Below are 16,670 nucleotides of genomic sequence, written 5' to 3' on the forward strand. Positions count from 1 at the left end.
GCAGGTACATTTTCGTCAAAGCTACAAATGGTGGAAATTTGCATCGACACATGTCACGATTTTGAATTCTAAATCAGCATAATATGGGTTTCACAATTGCCAAATCATCATTTAAAGGTTAATTTATTAGGAAAACTAATGAAAAGGGCTTGAAAACTTTAAGTTTTAATGATAAGGACAAAATAAAGGGTAAAGTGAATAGTACCAGGATTGACTTTTTAGTGTAAAAATGTGGTTTTTTGTTAAAGTGAACAGTACCGAGTGCTTTTCGTTAAAGTTCCCTAATTTATTAGCAACTAAAATAAAATGACAATAAATATATGATATTGTAATATTTTAAAGATGTTGCATGAGGTTTGTAATTGCACTCAAACCTAATAGATAAAATGTAATTTACTCATAAAAAGTTGACAATAATGATATAATAAAATGTCTATCAGATGGCTGCCGATGTGGACGACACCAACGGCCGGCTCCTGTATCAAATCATTTTTCTTTTCTTTTTATTGATATGGCCGACACCACAATTGTGTTTCTTTTTTTCTTTCTCTATTATAGGAGATACCGTATCTTATTTTAGATGAGACAATAACATATTTTAAGCGTCTATTATAAGTGATGGCTGCTAATGTGGGCACCACAACCACCGTTTGACTATAATTTGGACATTCTTTTATTAATCTTTTACTTTAATCCAAATAATTGCATCCATGCCTGTTAGTTCAATTATTTACCTTTTTTCTTCCTCTCATCATGCGCAATGGGATCATCGTTTATTGCCAAGGGCCAACATCACTTTTGGTGGTGTACATGATTTAGTGGGGTGGACGGTGAAGTAAATGGTGCAACAATGGTGGTGTTGTGGTGTGGTGGTGGTGTTAATGACAGTATTGACGGTGATGATGTTGGCATACATGATTTTTTTTAGAGCATTTTCATGTAAAACGTCCTCGTAAACTCAATTATGAAGAGTGTGCCAAAAATTTTGAGATGGAAAATTATTACTACATATTGAGGATTGAAAATGCTGACACAAGAAACCGAACGAACGAAAATGCCCTTCGAGCACTTGCCGCATTAAAACCTAGAGGTGCGGCCGCGAGGGTCTCGTTACTAAATTAACACCTTTGTCGGGCTCGCGTCTTGGGTCATTTAGCTTAGTAGAGCTATCGGACCAAGGCGGCTTAGCGAAGCTCAAATCCCTCATGAGAGACTTAGAGGGGTGTATTCAATTGGGATTTTGAGATATTTTAATTCTTTTAATGAATTCAGGGGTATTCAATCAAGATTTTAAGTGATTATCTGAAATTGAATGTGTATTCAATCAAGATTTTAAGATAATTTATTAAAATCATTAGAAATCCGGATGTATTCAATTAGAATTTAAAAAAAGTTTATAACATTCCAGGTGTATTTAATTAGAATTTGAAATTAAAGAATTTAGAAAAGTTGAGGAATTAGAGGGAATTTGAGAGATTTTGTAATGTATTTTAAGCATCCACAAATCTCATATCTCCCTATGAGATTTCGAGGGAATTGAATCAAAATTTTCCATGGAATCTCTACAAATCAGTTAAACTTCATAAAAATTCATGGATTTATAAATCCATTAAAATCTCCCAAATTCTCAATTGAACACACCCCCCTTAGTAAGGCCTGATACAAGAATTAGCCTAATGGGGCTAGATAAGGAATGATCCTTCAACATTAGCAAATGGGATCACAATCCCTACAATCGTGGGCTAGTCATAAGCCACAATATCTCACGTGGTTAAGGGTCTTCATAAACGGGACACTTAATTGACACTCTTTGTTTCATCTCTCAAAGTCAAACGGCTAATGACTTAATGAGCGGGATAACGAGTCTCAAATAAGTCAATCATGAGACACCACGCATGCTCTAATAAATCACCTGCAAGCTCATACTTACCACTAAATAAAGACATGGTCTTTGACCATGAATTGGCAAATGTTTCTCTACCAAGAAACTAGACCGTTCTTATTCATTTCATCTACTAAAGAAGGTGTATTCAATTTGGATTTTGATGAATTTTAACGGAATTATAAATTTCATGGAGTTTATGAATTTTAATTGATTGACAGGGTCATGTGAATTGTAAAGGAATTTTACATGAATTTTATTACAGAGTTTAATGGATTTTAATGAGTCTAATTTTGTTATGGAGTCTAATGGGTTTTAATACAGTTTTTGTACGATCACTTTTTGTGTAGGACTTTCATTTGAGACTCGCTTCACCTTGTTACTCTATTCCAATTACTTCAATTAACGAGGCAGATAATGCTTTACTGTAGTGAAGGAAATTAGTTATGCCTATGTATCTTGGTATAGTTTCGATCTCTACTGATTCCCCTCCTTCCTAAACCCAAAACAACTTGGACTCTCTTAATAGTTTGAATCTACCACCTACATTACCTTCTATCCTTTTTGCTGAAAAAACATGTTGCCACTCACGTGGAGTGATATTTTCGTCAATCCACTTCCTAGAGTTCACTGCAATCAATTTGCACGAAGGCAAGATGCATTTTTTTAGCAGCGTGGGAGTCATGCTATGAAGAGAAAGAGAGAAGTTGATTTCGGGTTTGATTCTGGCTAGGGTTGTTGAAGAATTAAAGTGAAAAATGATTGTTGGCATCTGTTGCGAAATTTAAACTAACCGGAATTAGTCCAACTTAGTTCCAAATTTCATGCTCGCAAGTGTATGAATTGTTCAATAGTATAGAAAGCAAGCACTTAATATCGTCTCACATAAATTAATCTAATTCTAAACAACTAACTTAAATCCAATTACAACGTAATAAAATTTAACAAGGATTGATGAATAATGATGGTTTTGAGAGTTGATACTAATAGTGAAAACAAATATCAAAAGTAAGAAAGTTTGAATATAACGCAAAAAGTGGTAGCCAAGAAAACAAATTATAATTTAGTTGAGTAAAACACTAGAGCGTCCGACTCACCATAACCAATCTAACTTATTTTCTGTAGTGAATTATTAACAAGTACTCAACCTCATTGATAGTCAAATTTCCCTAACACATGTAATATCTATGGCATCTAGACTATTACGTACATTCCCCTATGCAACCATCCATGACATATGGAATAGTTTAACATAATGAAACTCATTACGATCAGTGGAAATTTATATAAAGACTACACAAATCCTAGAGTATGACATCTACTACTAGGTAATTTATGGTATCTATTTGCAAGAAGCTATCACTCAAGTTGAAAACATGACATCTGCACAACTTGCATCAAATTTACTAAGTAAGAGTCAAGATGGTAGCTAATCACCAAGACTAAGGCCATCTCCAACCGAAGGAGGGCCAAAGGGCCATGTTTAGCCCTATAACCCTGCAAGAAATTATATTTTAATGAACAGTGTCAGACCATATTTTATACTATCTCCAACCGAGGGGGCTAAATGGCCGTAGGTCAAACATAATTTAATATGGTTAATTAAATTAAACTAGCATATTAAAATAAGGTTTTCAAACATATTTTGAGTGTCACTTGTTGATGAATGAATAAGCCTCCAGATTTCTTATCTTTATATAATCTCAATAATTTTTCGGATATGATTTCGAGTGACACGTGTCGCTAACGTGAGTAACTCTCCAGATTTCTTATCTTTATGTAATCTCAATATTTTTTTTGGATAGGATTTTGAGTGACACGTGTCGCTAAAGTGAGTAACTCTCCAGATTTCTTATCTTTATGTAATCTTAATAATTTTTTGGACAATATTTCGAGTGCCGCATGTCGAGATGTAATTGGTTGTGCAAATTTTAGATATGATTCTTATTTACGTGGCACTTCTTATCTTCAACTTCCAATGTTATTAAATTGGCTGGATATTGGGGTAGAATTCACACACCTTCATCTTTGCCTTCTCAAATATCTTTTTCAATTCAAGTTTGCAATGAATTCCAACTTTGGATCCTCTTTGCATTCCAATTAGGGGTCCTCATCCAATTCCGAATTGGAAGATCAATGGGCGCATATGAGACGAGAAGATGAGGAATCCGATGAAGAAGATGAAGCATGGCGAACACAACATATATGGCAGCAATGGATGGGGTCATGGTGTGTGAGGAAACTGAAAAACAACCTCAATGGGTTGGCTCTGTTACTGGTCGCTCTTACAAACCACGAAATAGAGAGATCACACATGAGACTCTGATAAACAACTCTTGTGGTTTCGGAGATTCGGTGGAATGATGCCTTTGTAGAACTCATAGTACTTTTTGGACGTATGAGTCTGTTTGTACCATACTTGACCAATCCCAAAATTATTGAGCACCGGTCAACGTTATACCATCAAGGACCTAGAAGAGTTTCCCTCTAACCAGGAGGCCAATCACAGCGCGACACGTGTCGACATCAGAAGCCAATTATAGCACGACACGTGTTAACATCAGAAGCCAATCACAACACGACACGTATCAATGTCAGAATGAAACTAGAAACTCTCTTCTATAAATAGAGATCATTTTCTCACAATATTTCCTAATGTCATTTGTACTAAATCATTCACTAGTACTCACTAAAGGAGAGCTTGAACCTATGTACTTGTGTAAACCCTTCACAATTAATGAGAACTCCTCTACTCCATGGACGTAGCCAATCTGGGTGAACCACGTACATCTTGTGTTTGCTTCCTTATCTCTATCCATTTGCATACTTATCCACACTAGTGACCGGAGCAATCTAGCGAAGGTCACAAACCTAACACTTTTTGTTATACCAAAGTCCTCACTGATTTTGTGCATCAACAGAGTCCAAACACCTTCACTTGTTTGAGAACTACCCTTGACACTATCTTCCAAAAGCCATCTATAAGTCCTGCAAAGAGCTTCATCTTCTTTTCAGGTCCAAGCCCTTCCTTTCATTGCAGATGTGGCCATTTGAAAATTATTGAAAAAATTAAAGGAAAAATTATTGGAAGAAGTAAGAGAATAAAATGTGAAGAATTAAAATAAAATTAGATAAGATAGTATGGAATGGTGAAAAGTATGTGAGAAATTGTGTAGGAATGACTTAGGTATTTATAGGAAAAAAAATAGATTTTTTTTTTCAAATTCGTCTAAAAAAAAATTCAAATTCAACGGCTACCTGGTGTTGCTGACGTTAGGTTACCGTTGGAGTGCAAGTGGGTTGGGTTGGAAGGCTGGCTAGCTGGTAAGAAATGGCCAGCCTGCTAGCCTGATTTGGGGGTTTTGGCCTGGTGGGGCCCACAAGCCCTTTGGCCTAACCCTTGGTTGGAGACGGTTTTCATGTCATTTGAAGTTATTTTTAGCCATATGACCCTTTGGCTGGGTCGGTTGGAGATGGCCTAAAACCAAGCATATAAGCACAGTAAACAATACTCAATGATAATTGAAAACTTGAAAATAATTCACTTTAGAATTTAAGCATTCGTAGTCATGGTTACATTGTGACATCTCGTCCCAAATTTTACATTTTTATAAATTTTAAAAGTGTGATTTTACGAAAATACCTTTAGAGGTGATGGTCTTGACTTCCGTTGACCAATGTATAGCGAGGTGTATGAATTAATACTTAGCGTTTTCTTGAAGTACTCGACGTTACGAAATTATAAACCCGAGAAGTACTTTTGTTTAGTCGCTATTTATATATTTTATACATTTTTATAATGATATATTTTGTTTATCATTTAGTGATTTTAAAAATAGTTGAAGAAGAAGAGGAAGAAGAAGGGGGGATGGGAGAGAGAGTAGAGGAGAAGGGCTGCTACCTAATCAGAAGAGAGGAATAGAGAAGACTGACCAATAGGAAGGAGAGCAGGAGGAAAGGAAAGAAGAAGAAAAGGAGGGAACCCAAACGGGTCTTCCTTAACCCGTGCAACCCATGTCTTCAAACCGGCGGCTTCTCATCGTTTCTCGTCTAATTTTCCGACGAATTGGACCTATGAATTGTTTCCAATCATCACCTTGGCCCTTTCTCTTCTTCTTCCACAAAAAATTAGAGGGAAATTGATAGTATTTTAGTACAATAATGGTGATGGGTGCCGCGAGAGACCTTGCCCAAAATCCATCAATTGTGAAACCATCTCCTTCAATTACCACCATTAGAACACTCCTTTAGAACCCAGGAACAAAGCCCAGGCAATGGTCGAGGCGTCGAAGTTGCTATGGAGCCGAATTGAGAACACCCAAAATTAGGGTTTCCGATGGGTTTTAGCAAAATTGGGGCTCTTCCAGGCCAAATTGACCTTGGCCCCATGTGTGAAAGTTATTATACTCATTGAGATCTTCATGTTTGTAAATTTTGGTAATTTTTGGAAATAGTTGGATTTTCCAATGAGTCGGGGCGGCCGACCGTCACCCACGGCGACGGCGCATGGCCAAGGGACCGTCAATACATAGGTGGATCGTTTGAACCTAAATCCCTTACGATACGCTACTTGGTAAAATATTAATCGACGATCCGACCGTTGGATCGTCACCAAACTTTAATACATTATAGTACATAATATTTAAAGACCATAGAAACTTACGGATCACGAATCCGACACACGGATCTTCCCAAATTGGATTTGTAAGTTCATAAACTAAAATGTTGATCACCGCTTGGTTTTTGGCAATTGGCGGAGATCCGACAGTTGGATCGTAATGAACTTTTAGGATGTTGTTCTAGAAGCATAATGTGGATCTTTGGAAGTAATGGATTGGAAATCTGTGATGCGGATCTTCCGGATCAAACCTTAGGGGTGTGTTTTATGTAAATTATGTATTCTATCGATAAGAATTCTGAGATGTTATTTGATAATTGTTCTAGGCACCGATCGTTCGTGACGCCTCTATGTGTGTGCTAGGGAGTTGTAGCGTAAACTCTAGGTGAGTGAGTCTTTTCCTTTCTATCGTATATACATTATATATATATATATATATATATGACTAATAATTCCATAAACGTTTATAAATTGATTATTGCTTATGATTACTGTAAATGTTTTGAAATAATTATTGTGAACTACAAATGGCTTGATCCCTATTTAGGATACGTAGGCAATCTAACAAAACGTTAGATGCAGCCATAACATAAATGAGATTTGTTGATGCACAAAACCGGAGGGATCTTGGAACAACGTAAATCCGACCGTGAATTTGTAAGAAAGTAAAGAACACAAGATGTATCATGGTTCACCCTAATGTTTGGGTTACATCCACACTGATATTGTATTTCTCTGTTTGTGAAAGGATTGTGTGGGAGAGAGAGCTTGAATATGAGAGTGAGGCTTTGCTCTAAATCTCAGAGCTTGAGGATTATAAGGGTGAGAATGCCCTTTTATAGACTAAGGGCTCATCCCATTTTTACATATCAGCCCCTTCATTTATTACATAATTACCCTTGAGTCCCCCGAGTATTTATACGAGGTATAAATATGGAGGTCCTAAGTATGGTACAAACAGTAGCCCCTAAGTCTTCAGTCAAGAGAGTCTGGCTGGAGACTTGAAATTCAGTCCATGTGTGGGCCAAAGTAACTAGATGTCGTCTATAACTTATACTTGATATGAGGCGGTGCCCAATCTGAAATGATGCTCAACGAGAAGTAGCACATGTTGCTAGGCTGCTCGGCTTGTGGCTTATGTTGCCTTGGTTAGCTCGGCTTGTGGCGTTTGAAGGTGAGGGAGTCTCTTTTATAGAATAAGAGCTCGTTCCTTAATACATAAATGGTGGGCTAAAGTTGATGCTCGCGGCGAGGCGGTTGCTCAGTTGGCGGCGATGCTCTCTAATGATGGTGAGAGAGTCCATTTTATAGAATAAGAGCTCGTTCCTCAATACATAAGTAATGGGTTAGGAGTGATGCTCGCGACGAGGCGGTTGCTCAGCAGGCGGCGATGCTTTCTAATGAAGGTGAGGGAGTCCCTTTTATAGAATAAGGGTTCGCTCATCGATACATGAATAATGGGTACTCTCTAATGAAAGTGAGGGACTCCCTTTTATAGAATAAGGGTTCGCTCCTCAGTACATAAATCATGGGCTAAGTCCCTTAAGTATTTTTCATGAGGCCCAGTTGCGGAAGCCCAATATATGGTACATAGTGTAGTCCCCCAAGTCTTCAGTCAATAGAGTCTGTTGGCTGGAGACTTCAAATTGAATCCATGTATGGGCCGAAGTGGCGGTTGTTCGGAGGCGGTATTTGTATACCCTACACTGAAGCTTTGTAGGTGAAGCTTTGCAAGTGAAGCTTTGAAGCTGGAGCTCTCGAAGTTGGAGCTCTGTAAATGAAGCTTTCGAAGCTGATTGACATGAGTGATGCTCATGAATGTTTATGTTGATTGACATGAGTGATGCTCATGGATGTTGACATGAATGATGCTCATGAATGTTGACATAGGTGATGCTAGTGATGGTCATGAATGTTTATGCATGATTGACATGAGTGATGGTCATGAATGTTTATGTATGATTGACATGAGTGATGCTCATGTATAATTTTGGAGTACTGGATGTACTTTTGATTACCTAGTTGGTAATAATAGCAGCAGGTTGCCGAATAATTTTTTGTAGTACTGGATGTACTTTTGATCACCTGGTTGGTGATAACAGCGGCAGGCTGCCGAATAATTTTGGAGTACTGGGCATACTTTTGATCACCTGGTTTGTGATAATAGCGGCAGGGTGCCAAATAATTTTGGAGTACTGGGCGTACTTTTGATCACCTAGTTGGTGATAATAGCGGTAGGGTGCCGAATAAATTTGAAGCCATAGGGTCTGGCTCTTTTGGGTATATGGGCCTTCCCCCACCACATAACATTCCCAGCCCATTATTTTGGGCATGCCGTTTTTTTTTATTACCCTCTGATGGGGTTTATACATATGTCTCCGAAAGGTAAGAAAAATAAATCACATCATTCAAAAAAATAAATAAATAAATAAAGTAGTCGTTGGGGGACTACACTCCCTTTCATGATGAAAGTTTCATCTTTTTCAGCATGTTGATGGGCATCTTCTAGTCCAACAGAAAGTGGAGACGGGGAACCTTGGTGGGCATCTTCTTATCTTTAGTGGTCGATAAAAGCAAAAAATACAATCTTGGCTACAATCCTGGCTTTTTCCTTTCTGTATTCCTTTTCTTCCCTTTTTCTTTTTCTGCTGCATTGCAGGTTTACAGCATGTTGCTTTGCCAGTTCATCAATTATGGGGTGGATCATACGGCAAGGCCCACACCACGGAGATTCAACGGCTGTTGCACCAGATGCTAATTGCTCCATAAAGGTGGATAACAAGTTGTTTCAATCCCTTCAACACGAGAGGAGCGTCTTACCAGTTCTTCAGATGGGTAGCAACCTTTTCCTTGTCGGTGAAAATACCGGTCGACTCAACGATGTACTCAGCTCTGCTCTCGGACCACGGGATCTCCACCGGGTCCCTTTTTCGTGTCAGCCACATAAACCTCCTTGTCAGCGCCGTGAGTAAGTCCGAGCGGTCTCATAGCTGCTGGTGAAAACCCAGTTTTGACAAACATTATGGTGATTTCCATAAGTAAATTTTTTCATTGCACTGAATTACTTAGTAACTCTAATGAATGATATATTTGTTGTAACCCCAGCACTAAACCGATCCATCTTAGCAATCATAAACTGACTAGCAAAAGCAAGACTGTGGTAAGCACGGCGACAACTCCCATAAAGTTGGGCCTCGCTCTTTCTTCACTACAAAGCTTCGTCGGTGTAGGCCTTGGTTTGGATCAGGACGACGACTCGGCGAGTAACGAGGCTAGCTGATGATCTTGGGCGTTGAGTGAAGGACTGCTGTCAAGTTTAAGAGTGCAGACCCGGTCCATGACCCGACCCATTCATCCCCTTCGTTAGGTTTGAGAGCGAAGCCCCCATATTTTCTTTTCATAGATTTCACTGCATTTACATGCAGAATGATGTTGTCGTGGAGTGAGAGAGGTGAGAAGTTCACAAACACACCGGTTTGCTCTTAACTGACCAGCCAAAGCTAAGAGAAGTAGAGAATGAGAAGTGGGATGCTCTTGAATACCGTGTTAGAAGCAGCAGGTCGAAAGGGGCGCTCAAAAGCAGCTAAAAAAGCGGACGTTTTGAGCGATTAACATCGAAATCACTGAGAGCAACAACCATCATTTCAATTGTCTGAGTCGTCCATTGAGCAAACTCGGGCGAGATGGCATAGATCGGCGAGCGAGCTGAGCTGAGATATCAACACCATCTGAAACCGAAAGCCCTTTCTCTCTCTCTTATGCTAACCATGTTTGACTGTTAAATGTTTTGGGGGAGGATTGAAATCAATAGGAATTAGGTGGAGGGTGGCCTTGAAGAATCATTAGCTGAGAGATCTCGATCTTCAATGGCAAGATGGACAAGAGTAGTGTCCATGATGTTGTGCTTGTCGGAGGATCCACCTGTATTCCCAATCTGGTCTTGATGCATGCTGAGAGATCTTGATCTTCAGAAAAGGAAAAAGAATGAGGACTTTAAAAAAAAAGAAAAAAAAATCTTTGGGGCTCTTTTAGGGGATGACATGATGGCTTTGTGTTTGTGGGGGGTTTTTTGGAAAAGCCTAAAGAGGTTCTACGTTTCTGCAGATTCATGGTGAAGTGTGGTGAGGTCTCACAGTGGTGAGATGGAACAATGAAAGAGAACCGACGTAGCTTTTCGTGTCGATTCCCACAGACGGCGCCAAATGTTGATGCACAAAATCGGAAGGGTCTTGGAACAACGTAAATTCGATCGTGAATTTGCAAGAAAGTAAAGAACACAAGATGTATCATGGTTCACCCCAATGTTTGGGCTACGTCCACACTGATATTGTATTTCTCTGTTTGTGAGAGGATTGTGAGGGAGAGAGAGCTTGAATATGAGAGTGAGGCTTTGCTCTGAATCTCAGAGCTTGAGGATTGTGAGGGTGAGGAGGCCATTTTATAGACTAAGGGCTCCTCCCATTTTTACATATTTGCCCCTTCATTTATTACATAATTACCCTTGAGTCCCCCGAGTATTTATACGAGGTCTAAATATGGAGGCCCTAAGTATGGTACAAACAAAATTAAATAATTAAGACAATAACCTTGTTTGGGAAATTGTGCAAGGTGAGGGTCATTGTTCGAAAATGTGTATATATATATATATATATATATATATATATATATATATATATATTTGGCAGCACTACGATATGGTTAAGTTTTGAATTGCATCAAGGCATGTCCATAAGTATATTATTGAGCACAATTATTATGAACGCTTCGAAGTGCAAGGTGAACGCAGGATACCCAGGTAAGCTCAGGTAAGTTTATGGTATTAGTTGAAATGATGGAGTTATAACATGACTACATGCATGTTTTAAGCAACTTTGACATTGTCGTACGGGTTGCCCATGAGTCGTACATGTTATGTTGAGATACATTGAAAGCTCATAAATTTGCACCCCGGTGATAGTGCTCCCGCCCATGGCCAGGGCACAGTCCTTCACGTGATGTTCACCTTCCGCTCTTTACGCTCACCTTGGATCCAAGGTAGGTGCACAGTCATGTCGTATAAACCACTATAGGTGGTTCCGACTCGTAGGTGACCTACGATTATTCGCACAGTCTTCACATGATCGTAGCACTTTAGCATATTTATTTACATCCAGTCCTGTCGTACAGACCACCTTAGGTGGTTCCGACTCGTGTGCAGGTATACTTATTGAGCTATAGATAAGTCGTACAAGTCACTAGAGGTGACTTCGACTTAGGAGCTAGCATATATGATGAAATATGAGATGAGCTAGCATATGTGATGAAATATGTGATAAGCTAGCATATATGATGAAGATGTGATAAGCTAACATATATGATGAAGATGTGATGAGCTAGTATATATGATGACATATGTATATGATGAAATATGTGATAAGCTAACATATATGATGAAAATGTGATGAGCTAGTATATATGATGAAATATGTGATAAGCTAACATATATGATGAAAATGTGATGAGCTGGCATATGTGATGAAAATGTTATGAGCTAGCATATGTAATGAAATATGTGATGAGCTAGCATATATGATGAATATGTGATGAGCTAGCATATTGATGAATATGTGATGAGCTAGCATATATGATGAAATATGTGATAAGCTAGCATATGTGATGAGATATGTGATAAGCTAGCATATATGATGAAATGATGAAATATGTGATGAGCTAGCATATGTGATGAAAATGTTATGAGCTAGCATATGTGATGAAATATGTGATGAGCTAGCATATGTGATAAGATATGTGATAAGCTAGCATATATGATGAAGATGTGATGAGCTAGCATATGTGATGAAAATGTTATGAGCTAGCATATGTAATGAAATATGTGATGAGCTAGCATATATGATGAATATATGATGAGCTAGCATATATGATGAAATATGTGATAAGCTAGCATATATGATGAATATATGATGAGCTAGCATATATGATGAATATGTGATGAGCTAGCATATGTGATGAAATATGTGATAAGCTAGCATATATGATGAAATATGTGATGAGCTAGCATATGTGATGAAAATGTTATGAACTAGCATATGTGATGAAATATGTGATGAGCTAGCATATGTGATGAAATATGTGATGAGCTAGCATATGTGATGAAATATGTGATGAACTAGTATATGTGATGAGATATGGGTAAGTCGTACAGGTCACCATAGGTGACTCCGACTTGAGTGCTAGTATGAATTATTAATCACATGATTATTTGATATTGCTGACGAGATACTGTGTTATGGTATATTTATGATTTTTCTGAAAATTATACAAATGTTGTAGTGAGGGGTTATAATGTTTTATATGGTTTCTATTACAATTTTATTTACAGGGCCACTCACCCTTGTCTTGTCTTCACCCTCCAGGTTTTATTAGCTGAGCATTCTTATCATCGAAGATTCATGGCGATTCTTAGTATTAGAGATTATTTCGACGGTACGATTCTTAATTCACTATTATGTACTTGCTTATGCTTTAACGTCACGTGTGAAGCGGGTTCAAGCCCGCTCACTGGTGCACTATGGTATTTAGGCACTTTTAGGTTTAAATTTATTCACATTTTTCCACATCATCACACTCTATGGCTTCGTCACCTTCCAGGTGTTAACCAGCACAACTTGATTCGGAGTCCTAGTGGACATTTCGGGTCGGGGTGTGTCATACATCATAGCCCTAGCTAAGGAAAATTAGTACCGAAACAAAGATGAAATTGTCACTGAATTCATAACAAGAAAAATGAAAATTAGGTTTAGAAAACCCTGTAAAACCCCTTTGCTTTGTTGCAGCATTCTTCCATATGTCTCAGCTTCCATGCTCTGTCATTCCTTTCCTTCTTTTCCCCTATTACGTTTCTGTAACCAACTAAAGCTTAACCCAATTGATTGATGGCAGTAAAAGAGAAGAAACAGTAGAAATCTTCAATTTGTGCTGGCCACTCTTTGGTACATTAAAGCACCCAAATGAATTATGCATTTGTTAACATTAAGCTCATGCCCTTGATCTCCTTGCTGCTACTTTCCCTTTGTTTTAATAACTCTTTCATTGCCATTAATAAATCCATTTATATATGCAATAGCCAACTCTCTCTCTTTGATGCCTTCACTTCACTCCAAAATCATAATAAAAGAGAACACATACCACATTTGTACTTTTATGGATTGTGGGTGCATGTGCTTTTTCTGGATTTTTGGTTCTCTATTACCTAAATTTACTAGAAATTTAAATTATTTTTATTGTTTAACATTGTAGTATGTGTTTTGTGTCGAGTTTGTTGTGATAACTGTATAGGATAATTGCTAAAGACAACAGTAGTCCTAGTCCGTTAGGTCCTTATGCACAAAATTTCATGACCCCCAATATTTGGTTTCGTAGCTTCCCTTTGAAAGGTTAAAGTGAAGGCATGCCTTAAATGGGAACTCATCTGGTGGTGAAGAACCAGATTCAATGAGAAGGAATATGAGGAAGAAGAAATGGCCCAAGTTTAACATTAGAAAAGAAACTGAATCACAGGCTTCACAGCCATCAAAACACAAACCATAGTTCATAACTATTGTACAGAGTAGAACTCCTACCTACCTGCAGATGGACCAGAAGAAGAAGCCATAATCGATCTCGACAGCAAACAAGTAGTAAATCTTCTACTCTTTAAGATGTATTTAAAAGCAGTTACTAAAATGTTTTTAGATTCCAAAAACACTTGCACCAAGATCCTTTTTTTTAATTTTTTTTAATTTTTATTTTTTTATGACCAAAATAGGTTATATAGAATATTCTAACAAAAAAAAAAAAAAAATCACATTTGCAAGTTGTGAATTGTCCTTGTGGTTCTAACCATTTCCCTTTCCTTATTGTAGCTTAAAATAGGAATAACACTTGTATTCAACAAACAAAAAAATCCATGTTGTGCATGTCAAGTGGATGTTAAACCTAACAAGTTCATGTGAATCAAAACACCAAAGAAACTAACCTTGTGATGCCATTCTTCTTAGCACAACAACCTTGAACTCGACAGCAGGCACACGACACCAGCGAGCACTCAAGCAAGGTCTTATGCACACTGACCACTGTATAACTCGAACCTATGGGGAATTCTTTTGAGTTGTGTTTCAGTGGCATGTGCAGGGACTAGGCTTAGTATTTATACAATTTCATTTGTACAAAAATTTATTTGAATTTTAAATGTATAGAACAAATCAAAAGTGTAATACCAAGTACCATATTCATGATGAAATATAAAAGTGTACAAGCTTCCATAACCTAAGGAGTGGTTTCAAGGAACGGATAATCAGTGTAGCCAATAAGCGGTTCAAACGCGTAGAATGTCTCTCTGTTGTACTTGTTTAGAGGAGCATTAAGCTCAAATCTCTTTGGCAAATCCGGATTCGCCAAGAAAATACGGCCATAAGCAATAAGATCTGCACGGCCCTCGGCCACGCCATTGTTCCCTTCTTCCTTGTCATAACCACCAGCAGCAATGAAGGTACCATTAAAAGCCTTTCTCATGGGTACAAGACTCTGGGGGCAATCACTCTTTTCTCCAATTGTCTTCATCCTCGGCTCAACCATATGGCAGTACACAATCCCGTACTTGTTCAATGAATTGGCCAGATAAAGGCCCAACGCTTCAGGGTCTGAATCCCCTGATCCCATATAGTTGGCAAATGGAGATAATCTAATTCCAACTTTATCCGCTCCTATCTCGTTAGCAACAGTTTCAACAATTTCCAGAGCAAATCGACAACGATTCTCCGTAGATCCGCCATATTGGTCTGTTCTATCATTCACTTGATCTTTCGTAAACTGATCAATAAGGTATCCATGGGCCCCATGAATTTCCACTCCATCAAAGCCTGTATATCAGACAAATAATTTCAGCGCACCAAATATTATTTGTAATCTAACATTTTAAATGAGGCATGCCGTTATAATGTAAGGTTAGTTAACATGTAATCTAACGTGAACTATTGTCACACACCTAATCAAACTGCAAATTATATTCATGCCTTTTAACTACATTTGTAAGATTACACATCGTGCTTATGTTGAAAACAATTTTTTTGTTAAACGATAGATTTATTAGATTAGAGAGACGACGGGGTTCGAACCCATGCCGTAATGCAAGGGCAACACTTTTCTCTACCACTGTGGTAGAGGGCCACTTGCCGTTGAAAACAATTTTGAGTTCTCACAAATTTTATTTCATACTTTAAGTAAAGACAAATTACCAGCTTCCATTGCATTCCTTGCAGCAAGTCTAAAATCATTGACAATTTGTGGAATTTCATCTGTCCTTAATCGTCTTGGAGGCGTGAATTCAGAAACATCAATGCCATTTAATGGTACCCGCTTCTCAGTAGAAGAGATTGGAGCTTGCCCATTTGGCTGAAATCCTGTAAGATAAGAAAATGTAGATAGAATCACAATCTGAAAGATTTCTATTACAGGAATATCAAGGCAGCTCTCTGATGCTTCAATGGGCTAACTTTTCGCTTATGATCCGGACGCTTTCAATGACACAAACTGAAGTCATAAAAGTGTGTTAGAAACGCACCGGTATTTGAAACCCTCCCTACATGCAAAATCTGACAGAAGAAGATGCCGCCTTTAGCATGAACAGCATCAACAATGGGTTTCCATGCTTCAACTTGCTCCTTTGTCCATATACCGGGAGTATCTGTGTACCTTCGCATATTAAAGAAACAAAAATGTTGTCAAACTTTGAAATGAAGAAAGTACACATTTAAATGTATGTTTTCCATTTAAAATTTGACATAAAAGAAACTTGAAAGAAGCTAATCTTGGTGAAGTTACCCTTGAGCTGTGTCAGAAACTCCAGTGGCTTCAGTTATGAGAAGACCCCCGTTAGATGTTCTCTGGGAGTAATATAAGATCGCATGCGGCCGAGGAACATGTCCGTATGATCTTTGTCTACCCATTGGTGCTAAGACAACTCTGCAGAAGGCAAGGAAGTATTATGACAAGTTTGATAGGTGTTAATATAACTAGCCCCTTGAAGTATTATCAGATCTTGAACAGAACAAAATTTAAGTAATACGACGAAAACGCCAGAAAGGAGATGTACTTTTCCTAGCCAAGTGCCTCTAATGATGAATTAGGTAATTT

General features: G+C 38.1%; 1 protein-coding gene across 3 annotated transcripts in view; it reads right to left on the reverse strand.

Annotated features, from left to right (window-relative positions):
* Positions 1–14,743: 14,743 nt before the first annotated feature.
* LOC103446504 (putative 12-oxophytodienoate reductase 11) overlaps positions 14,744–16,670 on the reverse strand; it is a 39,909-nt gene continuing 37,982 nt past the window's right edge. For all 3 annotated transcript variants that reach the window (XM_070814419.1, XM_008385640.4, XM_017335071.3), the window contains exons 2-5: positions 16,359–16,499; positions 16,099–16,229; positions 15,773–15,937; positions 14,744–15,397 (exon numbers count right to left, since the gene is read on the reverse strand). In XM_070814419.1, the coding sequence (XP_070670520.1) occupies positions 14,805–15,397; positions 15,773–15,937; positions 16,099–16,229; positions 16,359–16,499 (1,030 nt within the window). In that variant the 3' untranslated portion in view covers positions 14,744–14,804. The remainder of the gene's footprint in view (positions 15,398–15,772; positions 15,938–16,098; positions 16,230–16,358; positions 16,500–16,670) is intronic.

Source organism: Malus domestica, chromosome 15 (assembly GCF_042453785.1).
Source record: "Malus domestica chromosome 15, GDT2T_hap1".
NCBI classification, from domain to species: Eukaryota; Viridiplantae; Streptophyta; class Magnoliopsida; order Rosales; family Rosaceae; genus Malus; species Malus domestica.